The sequence below is a fragment of the Onychostruthus taczanowskii genome, unplaced genomic scaffold (assembly GCF_017590055.1).
Source record: "Onychostruthus taczanowskii isolate IOZ18803 unplaced genomic scaffold, ASM1759005v1 scaffold39, whole genome shotgun sequence".
NCBI lineage: Eukaryota > Metazoa > Chordata > Aves > Passeriformes > Passeridae > Onychostruthus > Onychostruthus taczanowskii.
Genome location: NW_024501348.1, coordinates 5,911,062 through 5,927,578, shown reverse-complemented (window position 1 = coordinate 5,927,578; position 16,517 = coordinate 5,911,062). Strand labels below are relative to the sequence as shown.

At 37.0% G+C, this 16,517-nt stretch overlaps 1 protein-coding gene across 4 annotated transcripts in view; it reads left to right on the top strand.

The window, feature by feature from the left end:
- The window catches only part of DOP1A (DOP1 leucine zipper like protein A), a 60,348-nt gene that overhangs the window by 39,508 nt on the left and 4,323 nt on the right, over positions 1-16,517 (top strand). For all 4 annotated transcript variants that reach the window (XM_041412401.1, XM_041412399.1, XM_041412400.1 and 1 more), the window contains 19 exons: positions 442-701; positions 1,370-3,377; positions 3,480-3,591; positions 4,511-4,693; positions 4,951-5,076; positions 5,406-5,540; positions 5,847-5,902; positions 6,384-6,488; positions 7,162-7,228; positions 7,998-8,142; positions 8,469-8,548; positions 9,061-9,170; positions 9,330-9,479; positions 10,171-10,232; positions 10,825-10,977; positions 12,191-12,327; positions 13,633-13,688; positions 14,558-14,722; positions 15,682-15,811. In XM_041412401.1, coding sequence (XP_041268335.1) covers positions 442-701; positions 1,370-3,377; positions 3,480-3,591; positions 4,511-4,693; positions 4,951-5,076; positions 5,406-5,540; positions 5,847-5,902; positions 6,384-6,488; positions 7,162-7,228; positions 7,998-8,142; positions 8,469-8,548; positions 9,061-9,170; positions 9,330-9,479; positions 10,171-10,232; positions 10,825-10,977; positions 12,191-12,327; positions 13,633-13,688; positions 14,558-14,722; positions 15,682-15,811 — 4,240 coding nt within the window. The remainder of the gene's footprint in view (positions 1-441; positions 702-1,369; positions 3,378-3,479; positions 3,592-4,510; positions 4,694-4,950; positions 5,077-5,405; positions 5,541-5,846; positions 5,903-6,383; positions 6,489-7,161; positions 7,229-7,997; positions 8,143-8,468; positions 8,549-9,060; positions 9,171-9,329; positions 9,480-10,170; positions 10,233-10,824; positions 10,978-12,190; positions 12,328-13,632; positions 13,689-14,557; positions 14,723-15,681; positions 15,812-16,517) is intronic.

Below are 16,517 nucleotides of genomic sequence, written 5' to 3'. Positions count from 1 at the left end.
AAAATAACGGTTGTAGGAACTGCTGAATTGTCAAGTGTATTTCTCTTCTCTGTTCTTGAAGACAAGATCTTTGAATGTTTTCTTATTCATATATCCTTGTGAATTGGCTTTAAAAATTGAAATTTTTTTTAAATGGCATATCACTTTCAAGGCAACAAAAGCTTGTTATGCCAATAGCTGTATAAATACTTGATCTTGCTACTATTAGAGCAACTGTTACAACTTACTTTGTTACTAGCTCTTCCTGCCCACTCCTTCATTAGACTACACTAAAATATAAGGAGCAGGTTCAAAGTTTTGATTCCAAAGAAAATTCTGCTTTGTATGGAGAAGAGTTTGGAGTATGTACTGACATTAAATTTGTCATATATCAGATTAAAATGGGATTACTCTGTGAGTAGTGTACAATATCCACTAGATTATTTCTTCTTTCCGTTCTAGATCTTTGTTTATCATGCTGGACAGTCTCAATAGCTTGGATGGTTCTACTTGGTCAGTTGGACAAGCCTGGTTAAATCAGGTGCTTCAAAGACATGATATTGCAAGGGTTCTTGAACCTTTGCTCCTACTGCTTCTCCATCCAAAAACTCAGCGAGTTTCTGTTCAGCGAGTACAGGCTGAATGTTACTGGACTAAATCTCCCAATCACCCTGAAGAAGAAAATGAAAAGCAGTTCATGCAGAAGTTCAGCTGTGCTGATGGTATGTACACAAGAAGACTATAGGAAGTTCCCTAATTTCTTTGCTTGCTGTTCACATGCAATGTTAAAATCATAGTAGAAATTTTTGAGGGTAACTGAAAAACATGTTGGAATAACTACAGCTTATATTTGCATTTTGTGGTATTTTCCTAATTCAAGTTTGTGTGCCCCAAGTATTGTTTAAAGTTGTATTTTTTTTACATTAAAATAATATGCAAGTATTTTAATGCAGAGCATTTTGTTACATCTTACTGAGTCTTGGTAGAACATAGGAACATGGCTTGAAGCTTAACCAAGAAATTAAACATTTTTATGAATAATGTGAGGCTGGCTGAAAACATACCAATAAGTTTTGAAGGTGTTTGCATGTATTGCATAATTTTTGTTTAGAATTTACTGATTCTGTTTCTTGTGAAAACAAAAGCAGATAAGACTGCATAATGTTGTTTTGCAACAACAGGTGTTCTGCTAAAACAATTTTGCTTTGTTTTTGTGAACTTGTCATTTGCTTATTAACTTATATTTTCTTCTGTGAAATAGAAAGACACTATTTACCATACCTTTATGATCTGAAATCTCAATAATGATTTAAATTCTACATTTTAATTATGAATTCTTATTTGGAAGAACAAAATTTTTTATGTATACTTTTTTTTTGTGTTTATTAAGCATTCTCCCACATGCCTGTAAGCCAAGGACAACTTATTATACCTAAAGAAGGCAATGAGAAACAACTTGGTGTGGATGAAATGGAGAACTTCAGCCTGACTGTCAATCCTCTGAGTGACAGGCTTTCCTTGTTAAGTACCAGCAGTGAGACCATACCAATGGTTGTGTCTGATTTCGACCTTCCTGATCATCAGGCTGAAATACTGCAGAGTTCTGACTCCGGCTGTTCTCAGTCATCTACTGGAGACAACATCAGTTATGAAGTGGAAACAGAAAGCCTGAGTGCTCAAGATAGCTCTCAGACTCTGAAAGAAGACTCACCTGATGAAATTGTGCAACAAGTTGTTACAGATCTTATATGCAAAGTTGTAAGTGGTCTTGAAGAAGAAGTTGAACAAGTTAAAGACAGTCTGCACTCTGAGGATGCTTTGTGTAAATTCAGCTCATTGGATAGCTCTGTAGAGGTTACAAAAAGTGATGATCAAAATATTCAAAGTAGCCAGAGTAGTTTACTTAGTAATGACAGCTCACAGTTACTATCGGCCTCAACTGAGACTGGACTTGAGAGCTTAGGAGATGAAATGTCAAGAAATAACTCTTCACCTTGTATTGCAGAAAGCCAGCAATCCTTCTCTGATCTTACTCTTTCTTCCACTGAATCGAAGTCTAGAAAACATAGCCACAGTAGTATTCAGTTCAGCTTTAAAGGAAAGCAGCCAGAAAAAATGTCAGAAAAGGAAACAATTGTTAAAGAGGCTGGTAAGCAACCAGGTGCAAAACCGAAGGTAAAAATAGCCAAAAAGAAAGATGAAGAGAAGAAGAAAGCACAAACAGAAAAGCTTAAACAAACAAATGTCTTCTTTAGCGATGGTCTTGATTTAGAAAATTGGTACAGTTGTGGAGAAGGAGAAATTTCAGAAATAGAAAGTGATGTTGGATCTCCAGGAATGCGAAAATCTCCTAACTTCAATATCCATCCACTGTATCAACATGTGCTGCTTTATCTCCAGTTGTATGACTCTTCAAGGACATTGTATGCTTTTTCTGCAATTAAGGCAATTCTGAAAACAAATCCTTCAGCTTTTGTAAGTGCCATCTCCACTACCAGTGTCAACAATGCATACACTCCTCAGCTTTCATTGCTCCAAAATCTTCTGGCCAGGCATCGAATATCTGTTATGGGCAAGGATTTCTATAGTCACATCCCAGTTGATTCTAACCATAACTTTCGGAGCTCTATGTACATAGAAATTCTCATCTCCTTGTGTCTGTACTACATGCGGAGCCATTATCCAACTCACGTTAAAGTAACCTCACAAGACCTCATAGGAAACCGCAACATGCAAATGATGAGTATAGAAATTCTGACACTCCTCTTTGCTGAATTGGCAAAAGTGATAGAAAGCTCTGCCAAGGGCTTTCCTAGTTTTATTTCAGACATGTTGTCCAAGTGCAAGGTTCAGAAAGTGATCCTGCATTGTCTGCTGTCTTCTATCTTCAGTGCCCAGAAATGGCACAGTGAAAAGGTAGCTGGAAAAAACATAGTGGCTGTAGAAGAAGGCTTCTCTGAAGACAGCCTTATAAATTTTTCTGAGGATGAGTTTGACAATGGTAGTACTCTGCAGTCACAACTTTTGAAAGTACTTCAACAGCTGATTGTGCTGGAACACAGAGTAATGACTGTGCCTGAGGAAAATGAAACGGTGTTTGACTTTGTCATAACAGACCTGGAGCACATTGGTCCCCAGCAGCCGATGACTTCTCTGCAGTATTTACATTCCCAGCCAATAACCTGCCAAGGCATGTTTCTGTGTGCAGTGATACGAGCTTTGCACCAGCACTGTGCCTGTAAAATGCATCCCCAGTGGATTGGCCTTATCACTTCTACGTTGCCTTACATGGGAAAAGTTCTTCAAAGGGTGGTTGTTTCAGTGACTCTTCAGCTCTGCAGGAACTTGGATAATTTAATTCAGCAGTATAAATATGAAACTGGATTATCTGATAATAGGTATGTATAAGTAGAGGTGTAATCTTTTTAACTGAATTTGATTGCTTTGAATTACTTTACTATCAGATTAACTCATTTTGAAAAAAATTACTCTTCTTTTAGACCTCTCTGGATGGCATCAGTCACCCCCCCAGATATGGTTCTCACTTTATTAGAAGGGATCACAACAATAATTCATTACTGCCTCCTGGATCCATCTACACAGTATCACCAGGTAAACTTATCAGGGTGTCTGAGAGATTCCTATGCAATACATGTCAAATTAAGGACTGCGATTATATTAGCAATTATGAAGATCTGGGTGACAAAAATAGCAAATATATTATCTTAGCTATAAATATGGGGGTTTATTGACAATACAAATGGAAAAGCAGGTTTCTATGGATGGTACTTTTAAGAGAATGCTCTTACATTTGCTTCTTTTGGTTGTTTATGTTACTCTGAAATAACTAAAGTTTAATTCCTTAACTTTAAGACCTTTAAAATTCCACTTTTTAGAGCTGCCTTTGTTGTTTTCATCTTGTGATATGTCTAAACATTATCCTTCTGCTCCTTCTGTATATTCACAATTTTTCTTTTTAGTCAAGCAGTAATTTTAGATCCAATATTCTGAGCATAGTGTCTGTTAAGAATTTGGTCCTGATTCCATAAGAAGCTTTTTGCCCTGTTTTCTCAATAACCTTTTTTTTGTGCTTATTTCTCCATTCTTAGACTCCTTTGCTTGCCATTTATTTAAAAGTGACTGAAAAGTGGGTTTTGTTTATGTAAATAAATAATTTTGCCTAGAGTATTAGCTAGACTTAAAATTCTGAAATAATTGTTTTGCAAATGTGTAGGCAGAGGATACAAAATTGATTTCTGTAGACATTAGGCCTCTCATGTTCAGAGTACATTTGATATTGCACAACTCAATCAAAAGTTTATTATTTTAAAAGTCTCAAAGCTGTATATATTTTAAGAATTAATGAAAAAATAATGAAAAAGAGTTAAGGTTGAAAGCTCCCATGTTAGGTAAGTCAAAATTTTCTCTATTTTAAATGTACTGTTTATGTGTACATAAATTTGAATATTTGAATTCAAATACGTATATTTGAATATATATATTATTGAATACTCCTCTCCCTTCCCACTAGCTTTTGGTTAATGTAGATCAGAAGCATTTGGTTGAAGCACGCAATGGGATCCTCTCTATCTTGCACATGATCATGTCTTCTGTGACTTTACTGTGGAGCATCCTGCACCTCGCAGATTCTTCAGAAAAAACTACTGCTGCTGCTGCTGCATCCATCACCACTATTAATCTTGGGTCAACTAAGGTCAGGGATATATCAGGGATAATATAATGTAATATAAGTTCTTAGTCAAAATAATTTCAATCCTATTCTCTTAAATCTAAATTGAATTTTTATGCCTTTGTCCTCATCTACTCACTCACCACAAAAACCAGGCTTTTAAGTGAAAATGTATCAGTTCAATGCAATGCATCACCTCTCTGCTTTCTGCAGAGAAAATGTTTTGAACGTAATGCTGAGGTGCTCATCTAAAGGGTATGTGTTCTGCTTTCATATTTCAGAATTTGAGGCAACAGATTCTGGAACTTTTGGGTCCAATTTCAATGAATCATGGTGTTCACTTCATGGCTGCTATTGCATTTGTATGGAATGAAAGGAGGCAAAACAAAAATCCTTCAAGGACAAAGGTGTGTTTATATTGCAGTGGTCACTTCAAATAGTGCTAATACTTTTAAGTAATTTAGTGTTGGGAAGAAGAAAATTCAGACATTCCAGTGAAAAAATACAATGAAGTATGGACAATATTTGCATTTCTAATTAGCAACTGTACTGTCAGGGAGGTATCACTTCAGAATGGGATAATCTTCCTGAATTCTTCAGAGGAAGAGTAGGTGATATCAGGTCTCTAGATGAACTGTTAATTGATAAAATTTTAATCCTATGAGGACAGCTGCCTTAGTTTTGGCATAGCCATTGTCTGTGTTGATAATGTGTGACATACATCTGATTCTTTTAGGTTATTCCTACAGCAGGTGAAGAACAACTTCTGCTGGTTGAGCTGGTTCGCTCTATCAGTGTAATGAGAACAGAGACTGTCATACAGACGGTGAAAGAAGTTCTGAAGCAGCCTCCAGCCATAGCAAAGGACAAGGTGTGGAAACTGTACAGATCCTATTAATTTATATTATGTCCTCTTGAAGAAGCTTAGAACTGATGATATGGGTACTTCATTGACAAAGCTGAGTAGCACAATGTGAAAATTTTCACTATATCCAAGAGATAAATGAAGTATAACTTTACAGAGGGATGTCTGAATGGACACTCTTAATATTCTAAATAGTTAAGAAGCTATATGTTTGGGCATTGCAGTGACATTATACCATTGTCAATTTTACCCTGGTGAGGGGGAAAAAATGCCCCTTCTTTTTGACAACACAGGTTTCGTATCTTTTTCTAGAAACATCTGTCACTGGAAGTCTGCATGTTGCAGTTTTTCTATGCTTATACTCAAAGGTAAGAAAAGAAGCTAAATTTTATTTCTGTCATTGGGAAGCAGATAATCAATTTGAATATTTTACATCTTTTTGTCATAGGATGATGAATAGTCTGTGTAATATGAAAAGTGAAGAAAGAATGGGTTTGATCTGTAGGTTTGTTAAAAAAGATGGTTTATTTCGTGAGTTCCATAGTACTGCATCACCTTTCTTCCCCCACCTAAAAATCCTGCAGGTAATCTGCCAAAGAAAGCTGATCTTAATAGTGCTGTAACTAATTCATGCCATTCCAGCTTTGTAGTGAAAAGCATATTTGAGATTGCTCTACTTCTGCCTTCATCTGTTTCTTAATGACTATACAGAAACCTAGTATTAAAAAAGCTTTAAGGGTGTTGATTCCCAATGTCTGACAGGAGACATTGTGATGTAAAAAGAAACTGGGGGAATACCTGAGGGAGATGATGTTCTCGTCATTGACATTACTGCTCTCTCTCCCTTAGGATTCCAGTGACCAGCTTAGTAGACAGCTGGGCAGCACTGCTGCTTCTCTTAAAGGATTCCATACAGGTTGGTCTTCCAGCCCCAGGACAGTTTCTCATACTTGGGTAAGTGCTCCTGATATTTGCAATTTTCCAGTCTGCTCAAATGTAGGGTGTGTGAAATTATCCTGAAGTGTTTGTGGTTTTAACTCTGTCTCTTACTTTTGACATGTGGAGTTACTACCTGAGTTCTGTGGGTCTTATCAAACTTGTTTCTTCTCTAAGGAATGGCCACATATATTAAGTTTTCTATTATAATATGATATAAGCCACAACCTCACCTTAATGATCATTTAAGCAACAGATCTAAATTTCTGATTTTTCCTAAAAATAACAATTAATACTTCTTAGGTATTTGAAGCCCACTAGATTGGGCTGAATTCTCACCATGGAAACAGTTTGTTGACTGTTAAAAATATGACTTTGAATATGTTTTCTGTATAATGCTTCAAGGACCATTTTCTTCCATATTTTGAGTTTATCTTCCCTAGTAAACTGTCTCTGAAGATACTTTTGTATATAATCAAGTAAAACATGTTCTTGGTAAACTCTTATGATCAAAGTTAACTTAAGGAACTTGAAAAGATGTTTCCTGGAATATTGATAAGTAGCAATCCCTGCGGGTTTAGTGAATAAATATTGTGCAAATAAATGTCTTCAGATTTGTCCTAACTCTGAAGACTGCTGAATAATGTATTATGAGAAGAAAATCCATTATTCAACTTCTATATTTTTTCAGTGTTCTTAATGAATTCATCATGAAAAACCCAAGTCTGGAGAATAAGAAAGATCAAAGAGATCTACAGGTAAGAAATTTGTTGTATGTGTCTTTTTAAAATATTGAACAATAAATCATAGAATCATAGAATGGCCTGGGTTGAAAAGGGCCTTAAAGATCATCCAGTTCCCAGCACAGAAAAGATACTGACCTCTTGGAGCAAGTCCAGAGAAGGGCCACCAAGTTGATTAGAGCAATGGAGCACCTCTCTTAAGAGAAAAGGCTGAAAGAATTTGGTTTATTCAGCCTGGAAAAGGGAAGGCTTCCCAGTACCTGGAGGAAGCCAGAAGAAAGATGGAGAGGGACTGTTTACAAGAACATGCAGTGACAGGACAAGCGGGAATGGCTTCAAAGTGAGAGCAGATTTAGATTAGATATTAGGAAAAAAATCTGTACTGTGAAGGTGGTGAGGTGCTGGAACTGATTACCCAGAGAAGCTGCAGATGCCCCATCACTAGAACTGTTTAAGGCCACTTGGATGAGGTTCTGAACAACTGGTTTAGTGTAAGGTATCCATGTCCTTGGCAGTGGGGTTGCAACTAGATGCTTGAGTGTACCAGAAATAGTTGATATTGGTTCTGTAGTATGAAATTACTCTTTAATAACTTCTTATATTTACAGTTTTTTGAAAAAGCTCTCATTTTCTGTGAAGTTATTAATCACTGATAATATAGAAATTACTTGAAAGCAATTCTATATGTGGTTATATGGATTTTCTACATGTCAGGACAATGAATACAGTCCTTCTGCACAGATTTCTTAAAATGCTTGGGTTTGTTTGTTTTTTTCTCTACAAGGATGTAACACACAAGATAGTGGATGCCATTGGGGCAATTGCTGGTTCTTCCTTGGAACAGACCACATGGCTAAGACGAAACTTAGAGGTTAAGCCTTCGCCCAAGATTATGGTTGATGGAAACAACTTAGAATCAGATGTTGAAGGTAGGTTCATTTTTATCTTTATCTAAAACAAAATATTAATTTTCATGCTAATATTAATGAAGAGAACAGCTTTGTTATATTTGAATGTATGTAAAATTCTTCAGTATTGTTCTAGCACTCATGTGTCTGGCAAAGCTTGTGCATCTTCAAAATATATGTTTTTAAAATCTGCTGTAAGGTGAATAATGGCTTGAGAAAACTAACTTTAGACACTGGCAAAGCTTGTGCATCTTCAAAATATATGTTTTTAAAATATGCTGTAAGGTAAATAATGGCTTGAGAAAAGTAACTTTAGACTTTTTTTTTTTATTTTTATCTTCATTTAGATATGCTGTCTCCAGCAATGGAAACTTCAAATATAACTCCATCTGTTTATAGTGTCCATGCGTTGACCTTACTTTCTGAGGTAAATATTTCCTTGAAATAATAATAAGATAGTAAATAGTGTCTTATAATAAATTTATATATTGTGAGAAGCTTTGGACTAGAAGCTTGGAGAAGGAGATTTAATGGGAAACACTGATGTGAGCGGATTCTGGGTCTTGTCATGTTAAAGTTTGTTACTAATCCATTGAGATGGATGAGGTATAAAGAATGGCCTTTCAGATGTGTAGTATAGCCAACTTTTTTGATTGTAAGCTTTATGTGTTTATCTTTACTGTACATCTTACTTGCTGCTGATAATCACAGTCAGAGTGCTTTAACCAGAAGTTTGTGTTTCTGTGCTTTTACCTTCATGTGTTATAAAAATGCTGGAGTCTTTATACTTTGGATTTTGCATAGCACCTGAAATGTGACCACTTCTGTCACAAACTTGAATGTTCAGTAAAGAACATTACACACACCAAAAAAATGCTGAATGGTATGTAAAAAGCAATTTAAGAATGCACCATAACATATCTTCCTCTCATTTTATAGGTTTTGGCTCATCTCCTGGACATGGTTTTCTACAGTGATGAAAAAGAGAGAGTTATTCCTTTACTTGTAAATATTATGCACTATGTTGTGCCCTACCTCCGTAATCACAGGTATCTTTAGTTTATTGAATTGATATAGATGTCTACAGCCAGTAGCAATTTGGTTGGTGGCACTTAGGCTGAAACAGGCATGATAAGGATTAGATGTCTATCAACTTTCTATAAAGCAACAATTCAAAATTGGTTTATTTTGACTTTTTCTTTGTTTAGTGCTCACAATGCATCCAGCTATCGAGCTTGTGTCCAGTTATTAAGCAGTCTTAGTGGATATCAGTATACAAGGAGAGCATGGAAAAAGGAAGCCTTTGACCTCTTTATGGATTCCAGTTTCTTCCAGATGGATGCTTCCAGTGTTAACCAGTAAGACTTTATTCTTCTTGTTTATACCAGTGGCCCTTAAAAATTTTATGTATTCAGCTTGTCTTCATAGGAGAGGTGCTCTAGCACTCTGGTCATCTTTGTGGTCCTCCCATGGACCCCTTCAAAGGAGTCCACATCCTTCTTATGCTGTGGGACAGAGGTGGATGCAATATTCCCAGTGGGGTCTTACCACAGCAAGGCAGAATCACCTCCCTTGATCTCCTGGGCATGCTTCTGGTGCCCTGGATGCAGTTGCCCTTCTGGGCTGTGAGCACACACTGGCAGATGAAATTCAGATAAAATTTCATCTTCATCCACCATCAGCCACAAGTCCTTCTCCCCAAAGCTGCTCTCAGTACTCATTTTGTGCCCAGCCAGTATTTGTGCTTGGAATTGCTCTAACCATTCTGCAGGACCTTGCACTTGGCCTCATACTTTATTAGGTTTGCATGGGCCCGCTTCTTAAAACCATCAGGATCCCTCTGAATGACATCCCTTATTTTCTTGGAGAAGGGAGTTTGAGAAACACAGTTTCAGATCAAGTAACACCAAGTAAATTGTACCTTATAAAGCAGAGAGCTTGGATGGGAAGCCTTAGCCTAAACTAAAAGAGCAGAAAAAATTTGCAAATCTTCCTGAAAATTCTTGCTTTTTTCTTGCTTTTCTGATTTGTGTACAATTTTCCTTTTAGTTGGAGAGCCATTATGGATAATTTGATGACACATGACAAAACCACATTCAGAGATTTAATGAGTAAGTATTGATATAGTGGTGACTCCTCTCCAGTATAAACACTAAATAAATGAAAAATAAGTATCTTAAAGAAAACGCTTGTTCAACATTCCTTCCAATTTGATTTATTCAGTGTTTTTCATGTTTTCTTTGGCTATTTGTTTCTGGAGCTCCATAAATAACCCAAAGTGAGAGAATTTGATACCATCCTCGCACACAGTGAATTTTGCCTGTATGGCAAAGCTGATTAAACAGAGTGGGTGGGGGTGGTTTTTGGTTGGTTTGGGTTTGAAGATCTTACAGTAACTGCTTAAAAAAATTGGTTCTGCACTTTATAATTTTTTTAGCATCAATGCATGCAAATTTTATTTTTAAAAAATGGCTGAACTCTTTCCCAAAAGCCCCTAAACCCAGCCGCTATTGTGTATACTTAGAGGTTTTCTTTCAACTTTTATTTTGAATTTCTGGTTACAGATTCAAATTGCAAACCATACATCATCTTAACATCTGCTTTCAAACCCCATTATCGCAAAGACAGAGTTATTTGTGCCTTGAAGTGAAGCAGAAGGGAAATTCATCAGCTCTTGGCTGCACTTTCCCTTTTCTCTTTCAGCACGAGTGGCCGTGGCCCAGAGCAGCTCCCTCAATCTGTTTGCAAACAGAGATGCGGAGCTGGAGCAGCGCGCCATGCTCCTCAAGAGACTCGCCTTCGCCATCTTCAGCAGCGAGATAGACCAGTACCAGAAATACCTGCCAGACATACAAGGTCAGGAAATATGCGTCCTTCAGTGGCTTCTTCCTGTTAGCTGTGGAATGCTGGTGTGACAGAGTAACAGCAGGATAAATTTTTATCCTGCAAGATCAGCGTGTGATACTGTTTCCACAGCTGAAACAAAGTTTCTGCAGCTTTTGGTTAAAATGTTTTCAGTCTTAAATGACTTCAAGATATGCAGATTTTGTGGTTTCCAGTTGACTTTAATCCAGATAATTTCACAGATCTGTCATTTTATCCCTTGATCAATATCCTTGGATACATGCACAATATGCTTTGACATGAACATCTGGGGTACAAAGCTATCAATTAGGGAGAAATAGGAAAACTGACCTTGACATTTTAATTCTTGACTTTTTTTGCTGGTGTTTTTTTCTCAGTTCAGTTTATCTATCCTATTTATCGTTGAAGTTTATTTCTTACAATGACCCTTTACCTTAAGTGACTGGGAATAGAAACTGCTTGGACCTTCTTTTTAAGGTGATGCAATAGTTAGCAGCAGCTTTTAAATGTATCATTTTTTCATGGCACCAAAGTGGTGCGTTGGTCTCTTCTTCTGTATGGAAAATCAGTTGCATCAACTTTTTTGTTTCATTTGTTCTGGAATCAATTTTTTGTAAAATTATTTTGTTTGTTTGTTGGGGTTGGGTGTTTTTTTGTATTATTTTTTTTAATTTCCAGTCAAGTCAGTAGCTGAGATTACTATGTTCATGGAATCAGATGATTTTTACTGGTCTGAACTACAGTGCTGCCTCTGTATACATTGAAAGCTTAGAGGTGACCATAGTTCAATAAAAATGTATCATCCCTTTGTAATTTCTCAAGTACTTTGATGGTTCAGTATTTTTAAATAACAATAATACATCCGAGTTGTTCAGGCTGTTTTTGTGTTGTTTGGAATCTGTTAACTCCTCCTGTTGTAATGGATGAAACTCTGCATAAGATAAGCAAAGTTCCCAGATGCACTATTGCATTTATGTAGAGAACTTATCCAAAATAGGCAACTGCACTCTTTAGAGGTTTCTCTATTTTGTTCCTTCTTTGGTGGAGTGGTTATTTCTTTATGTTGACAGAATAAAACCAGTAAAGTACTGGAACAGTAGCATGGCAGATACTTAAAGTTAACATTGAGAGTAAAGGAGGGAAGGAGAAAATTCTCATTGGAATTATGCTGAACTGAGGGATCTTTCTTGGCTTTTTGTTTCAGAAAGGCTGGTAGAAAGTCTCCGGTTGCCACAGGTGCCCACCCTTCATTCCCAAGTGTTCCTGTTTTTCAGAGTATTACTTTTAAGAATGTCTCCACAGCACCTTACCTCACTTTGGCCAACCATGATCACTGAACTGGTGAGTTGCAAGTGCCATTCATTATTTAGAAGACTGGTGCACATCTGAGACACAACCTCATTCCTCCTCAAGATTTTTAATAAAATCTCTTCTAGAGATTCTACAAATAAATGTGCAATGGCCACAAATTGAAAGTTGACTTATTTTCATGGTCCTGAAGTCTGTTTTTTGTGATGAAATTTAGTATCTGTTAGCTTACATTGTTTCATCTGTTCAGCTGTCTCCTGAATTAAATTTGCATTTGCCCTCGTTCTTCCTTCTGAATCCTACTTCAATTTCTGGTTATGTAAGTGTACCCTCTCCACCATTCCCACTCCTGCTCTTCTTTTTCAGTCTTCCCTGTTTCTACCTTCCTGGTCATTCTTCTTCCAGCAATGGGAATGAGAATCCATGTATAGGAGTCAGAATCCATGTTTTATTGGCAGTTGATGGTCATTCAGTTCACGTTGAGACTAAATTTTGTAACTAGATTTATACAAGGCTTGGCTCAGATTTCTTCTTTATCATTTTACTCTTCATAACAAAACAGTAAAAATATCTGTTTCCAGAGTTTCTACCTTCAGAATCTCCTGTGTTGGCTGTTTGACACACTCTTTTGTGTTTCAGCTTTGGCAGTGGGAATGGAGGAGAGTGGTTGGTGCATGCTGTGATCCTTTCAGCCTGCTATTCAAGGAGTTCCCAAGGGATTGAATAACAGAGGGAAAAAAACAGAATCATTGCTGTGATTAGTTAGTTTTTCAGTCTGCCAGTGCCTAACATAGCCCTTGAATAACCACAGATCCAAGCAATAGAAGGAGGAAAGCTATGTAAAATATTTTAAAGTGTGTTGTTTTAGCAATATATGTATTTAATTTTAAGCTGTCAATAGTATAAATACTAGAAAACCCATTCTACTCAGTGTGGTCTTCTGATTCCTGTGCTGTCCCCTGGCCTTTACACAAGTTACCACAGACTTGGCACTACTTTCAGTTAGCAGGACTGTGGTGCTTCTGGGAATTCATACCTGAGCCTGACCTGCTGCATTAAACAGTCCTTTATTCTCATTTTGCTTAGGTCTTGCTCTCTTTCTAGGTAATGGAGGGGATTAGCCTTTGAGAGCTTTCCTGGCCATAAAACAGACAGTTCCTTGTGGCCTTTGTGTTATTCAGGTTATATATAAGGGATGAAAGAGCTTTAAGGTGCCAGTGTCCACTCATACAGGAAAGGAAATAAAGCTCCAAACTATTTGTCTAAGGCTTATTACTCAGGCTTTCCCGAGTCACAGTCCATTGAAAATGGTATTGAAATATAGCATTTGATCTTCAGGTGCAAGTGTTTTTACTGATGGAACAGGAGCTCACTGCTGATGAAGACATTTCCAGGTAAATGTATGAACTTCCTGCTTCACTTTATAAAAATCTCTTGGTATGCTGATGGGGAGCGGAGTCTTTCTTGAAAATAATTTGTCTTAAGAGTTGTTGAGCTCAAATGAGAAGAACAAGTAAAGGGTAGTTCAGTCTGACTGCAGTACCAGGGACAGACTGTTCAGGACAAAACAAAAGTTCTGCTGTCAGATTGATCATAAATCACTAAGGGAAATTATACAAGTGTCTGAGTTCTTACAATATCTGCCTGACTAAAATCCACTGCTGCCCTAATTAAATTACGTATGGCATGACTTACACCTTTTCTGTGTCGTACACTTATTCTAAATAAGACTGATGCACCTTTTTTGTCTAAATAAAAGTATAGTTTCTTCTTGTGTTAGATAAGTGAGGTAGGTAATTCTTGTTTTATTATCCATTTTTATCTCATCTATTTTCTATACAGTGTGATCCAATTTCAGTCAATACTAGCAGCAGAGGCAGATTTCTCAGATGAGCCAGAGTTATTTGCCCAAGTTTTGCTCACTTTTTCCTAGGGTTTTTTTGGAGAGTTTTTCCCTCAAATAAAGTAATATCAACATGACTGACAGTTTCAAACTTCCTCATAATTTGAATATCTGGGAATAAGATACAGTGCAATACATTCATTATACATTGACATTTTATCACATATAAATATATATATATGTATATATGCATACAGAACTGCACTCATGGCACAGACTTGTGTTGGGATTCAATTTATGAATTCAGGATAATGCTGGTAAATAAAGAGTTGTGTGTTTGTAAAGGCAAGTAATAAAAATAAAGTTTTTAATGTGGCAGAAGGTTGTTATGATTCACTTCCTCACTTCCCTATATTTTAGAACTTCTGGCCCATCTGTTGCTGGTTTGGAGACAACTTATACGGGCGGCAATGGTTTTTCCACATCCTACAACAGCCAGAGGTGGCTGAACCTGTATTTGTCTGCTTGCAAATTTCTGGACTTGGCTCTAGCTTTACCATCTGAAAACCTGCCTCAATTTCAGATGTGAGTAGAAAACATTGTCATTTAAGTTTTTGGATGTTTTTCCATGCCTCCTGGTAAAATTCTAGTGTATAAAAGTGTTTTGTTTTGTGTTTCCCTTCTTTCTTTGGACTTCACCAGGGCAGCCCGCAGTTCGTTCCCTTACAATATCTGAGTGGCCCCCAGGGCAAATGATGCTGCATATCATATTAGTTCAAGCTGGTTTGATTTAGCCTGTGGCAAGAGATTTGCCACTCTTGAGAGATCATTAGTAGTAGTGATTTATTCAAGTATTTTATTTTTTAAGTACTTAGTTGCAGTAGTGCCTAAGAACTCAAAATACACCCACCCATCTCAGTGAGTAATGCATGAGATCAGAGGACTGCATGTCATCTCAGCATGACTTGCTTAAATTACGCTTGCACAGTCTGTCTGGAAAATGTGGCAACAAACCTTTGTAGGAAGGGGATCCCATAGGTTTTTATTGGTCAGTAGTGGGCACATGTACAAACTGCTTCCTCAGTGCCTCTGTAATCCTGTTTAATTGGAAAAAAAAAATGAATGCAAAACAATTGGCATTTGCTGGAGATCCTGGGAATGAGAGGACACGAAGGACAAAAGAAACTATTGTGTCTCTTCCTTTACACTGCACTCTGGTGACTGTGTGAGGGCTGCTGCCCTGGCACAGCTCTGTAGACATTTGGTCACCCCTAATTATCCTGCAGTTTAAAAGACACTCATGTGGGTTGGAGACTGGAAGGATTTGTGCACACTGTGTCAGATTGTGCCCTGTAACATTTCTAAATCTAATGTTGAACGTTTTTTCCATTTATTTTTTCTTCTCAGGGTTTACTTGCGTATCGTTTTGCCTCCCTCCTTCTCTGATACTTCACCAGATTTCCTCATCCTTTCATATTTTTGATTGCTCAGAAAAGCCTGCATGTTCAGTATGGATAACATCTGCTTGTGTTATCTCATGGCAGGTATCGCTGGGCTTTTATTCCAGAAGCATCAGATGATTCAGGCTTGGAAGTACGGAGACAAGGAACACATCAGAGGGAATTCAAGCCCTATGTGGTGCGTCTGGCAAAGCTGCTGCGGAAAAAAGCAAAGGTATGTTGCTTTTTTCTTTTTCTTTTCACTGAAAGTTTCATGTACAATAACACACAGCAATGTTTGGGTTTGAATATTTTAAATTTTTTTTAACAATGAAGAATAGATTTTTGGCTGGTGTAGGAGATTCTAGCTGGAAGAATCTCAAGTCAACATTAGGCAAAAAATGCATGTAAGTATAAAAAACAAACAAATCAAACAAAAAAAGCCCCAAAATGAATCAAACAGACTACAGAAAAATTTATAACCTGCTATGGTCAAAATTATTATGATCACTGACTTTGGATTTCTAAATTAAAATTATTATTTAAATAAAAAGTAAAATATGCTCCATTATCTGATAATAACATAAACACTCAACATAAAATCACTTTCAGATAGCCAGTCATATATGTAGATAGTAGTCTGACCACCTACTTTTTTGAAGTAGAAAACCAGTTTTGTTAATTACAATCAAAAATTTTTAAAAACGGCTGCATTCTTAAACATGACAAAACTAAGAGTGTTGAGACTGAGCAGAGCCTGGGACTGTGATGAATGGAAGAAGGAGGAGATCAGTAGAAACAGTTCTGGGGAAATCTTGGCTGCACAGTAGGAAGAGTGGGAACAGAATGAGGGTTGTCATTATGTTGGTGCATGGGATGTGTTAATAAAGCCCCAGTTTGTGGGGTTGGAGGCCTGATCTGCTGATGAAGCCAATGGAAGC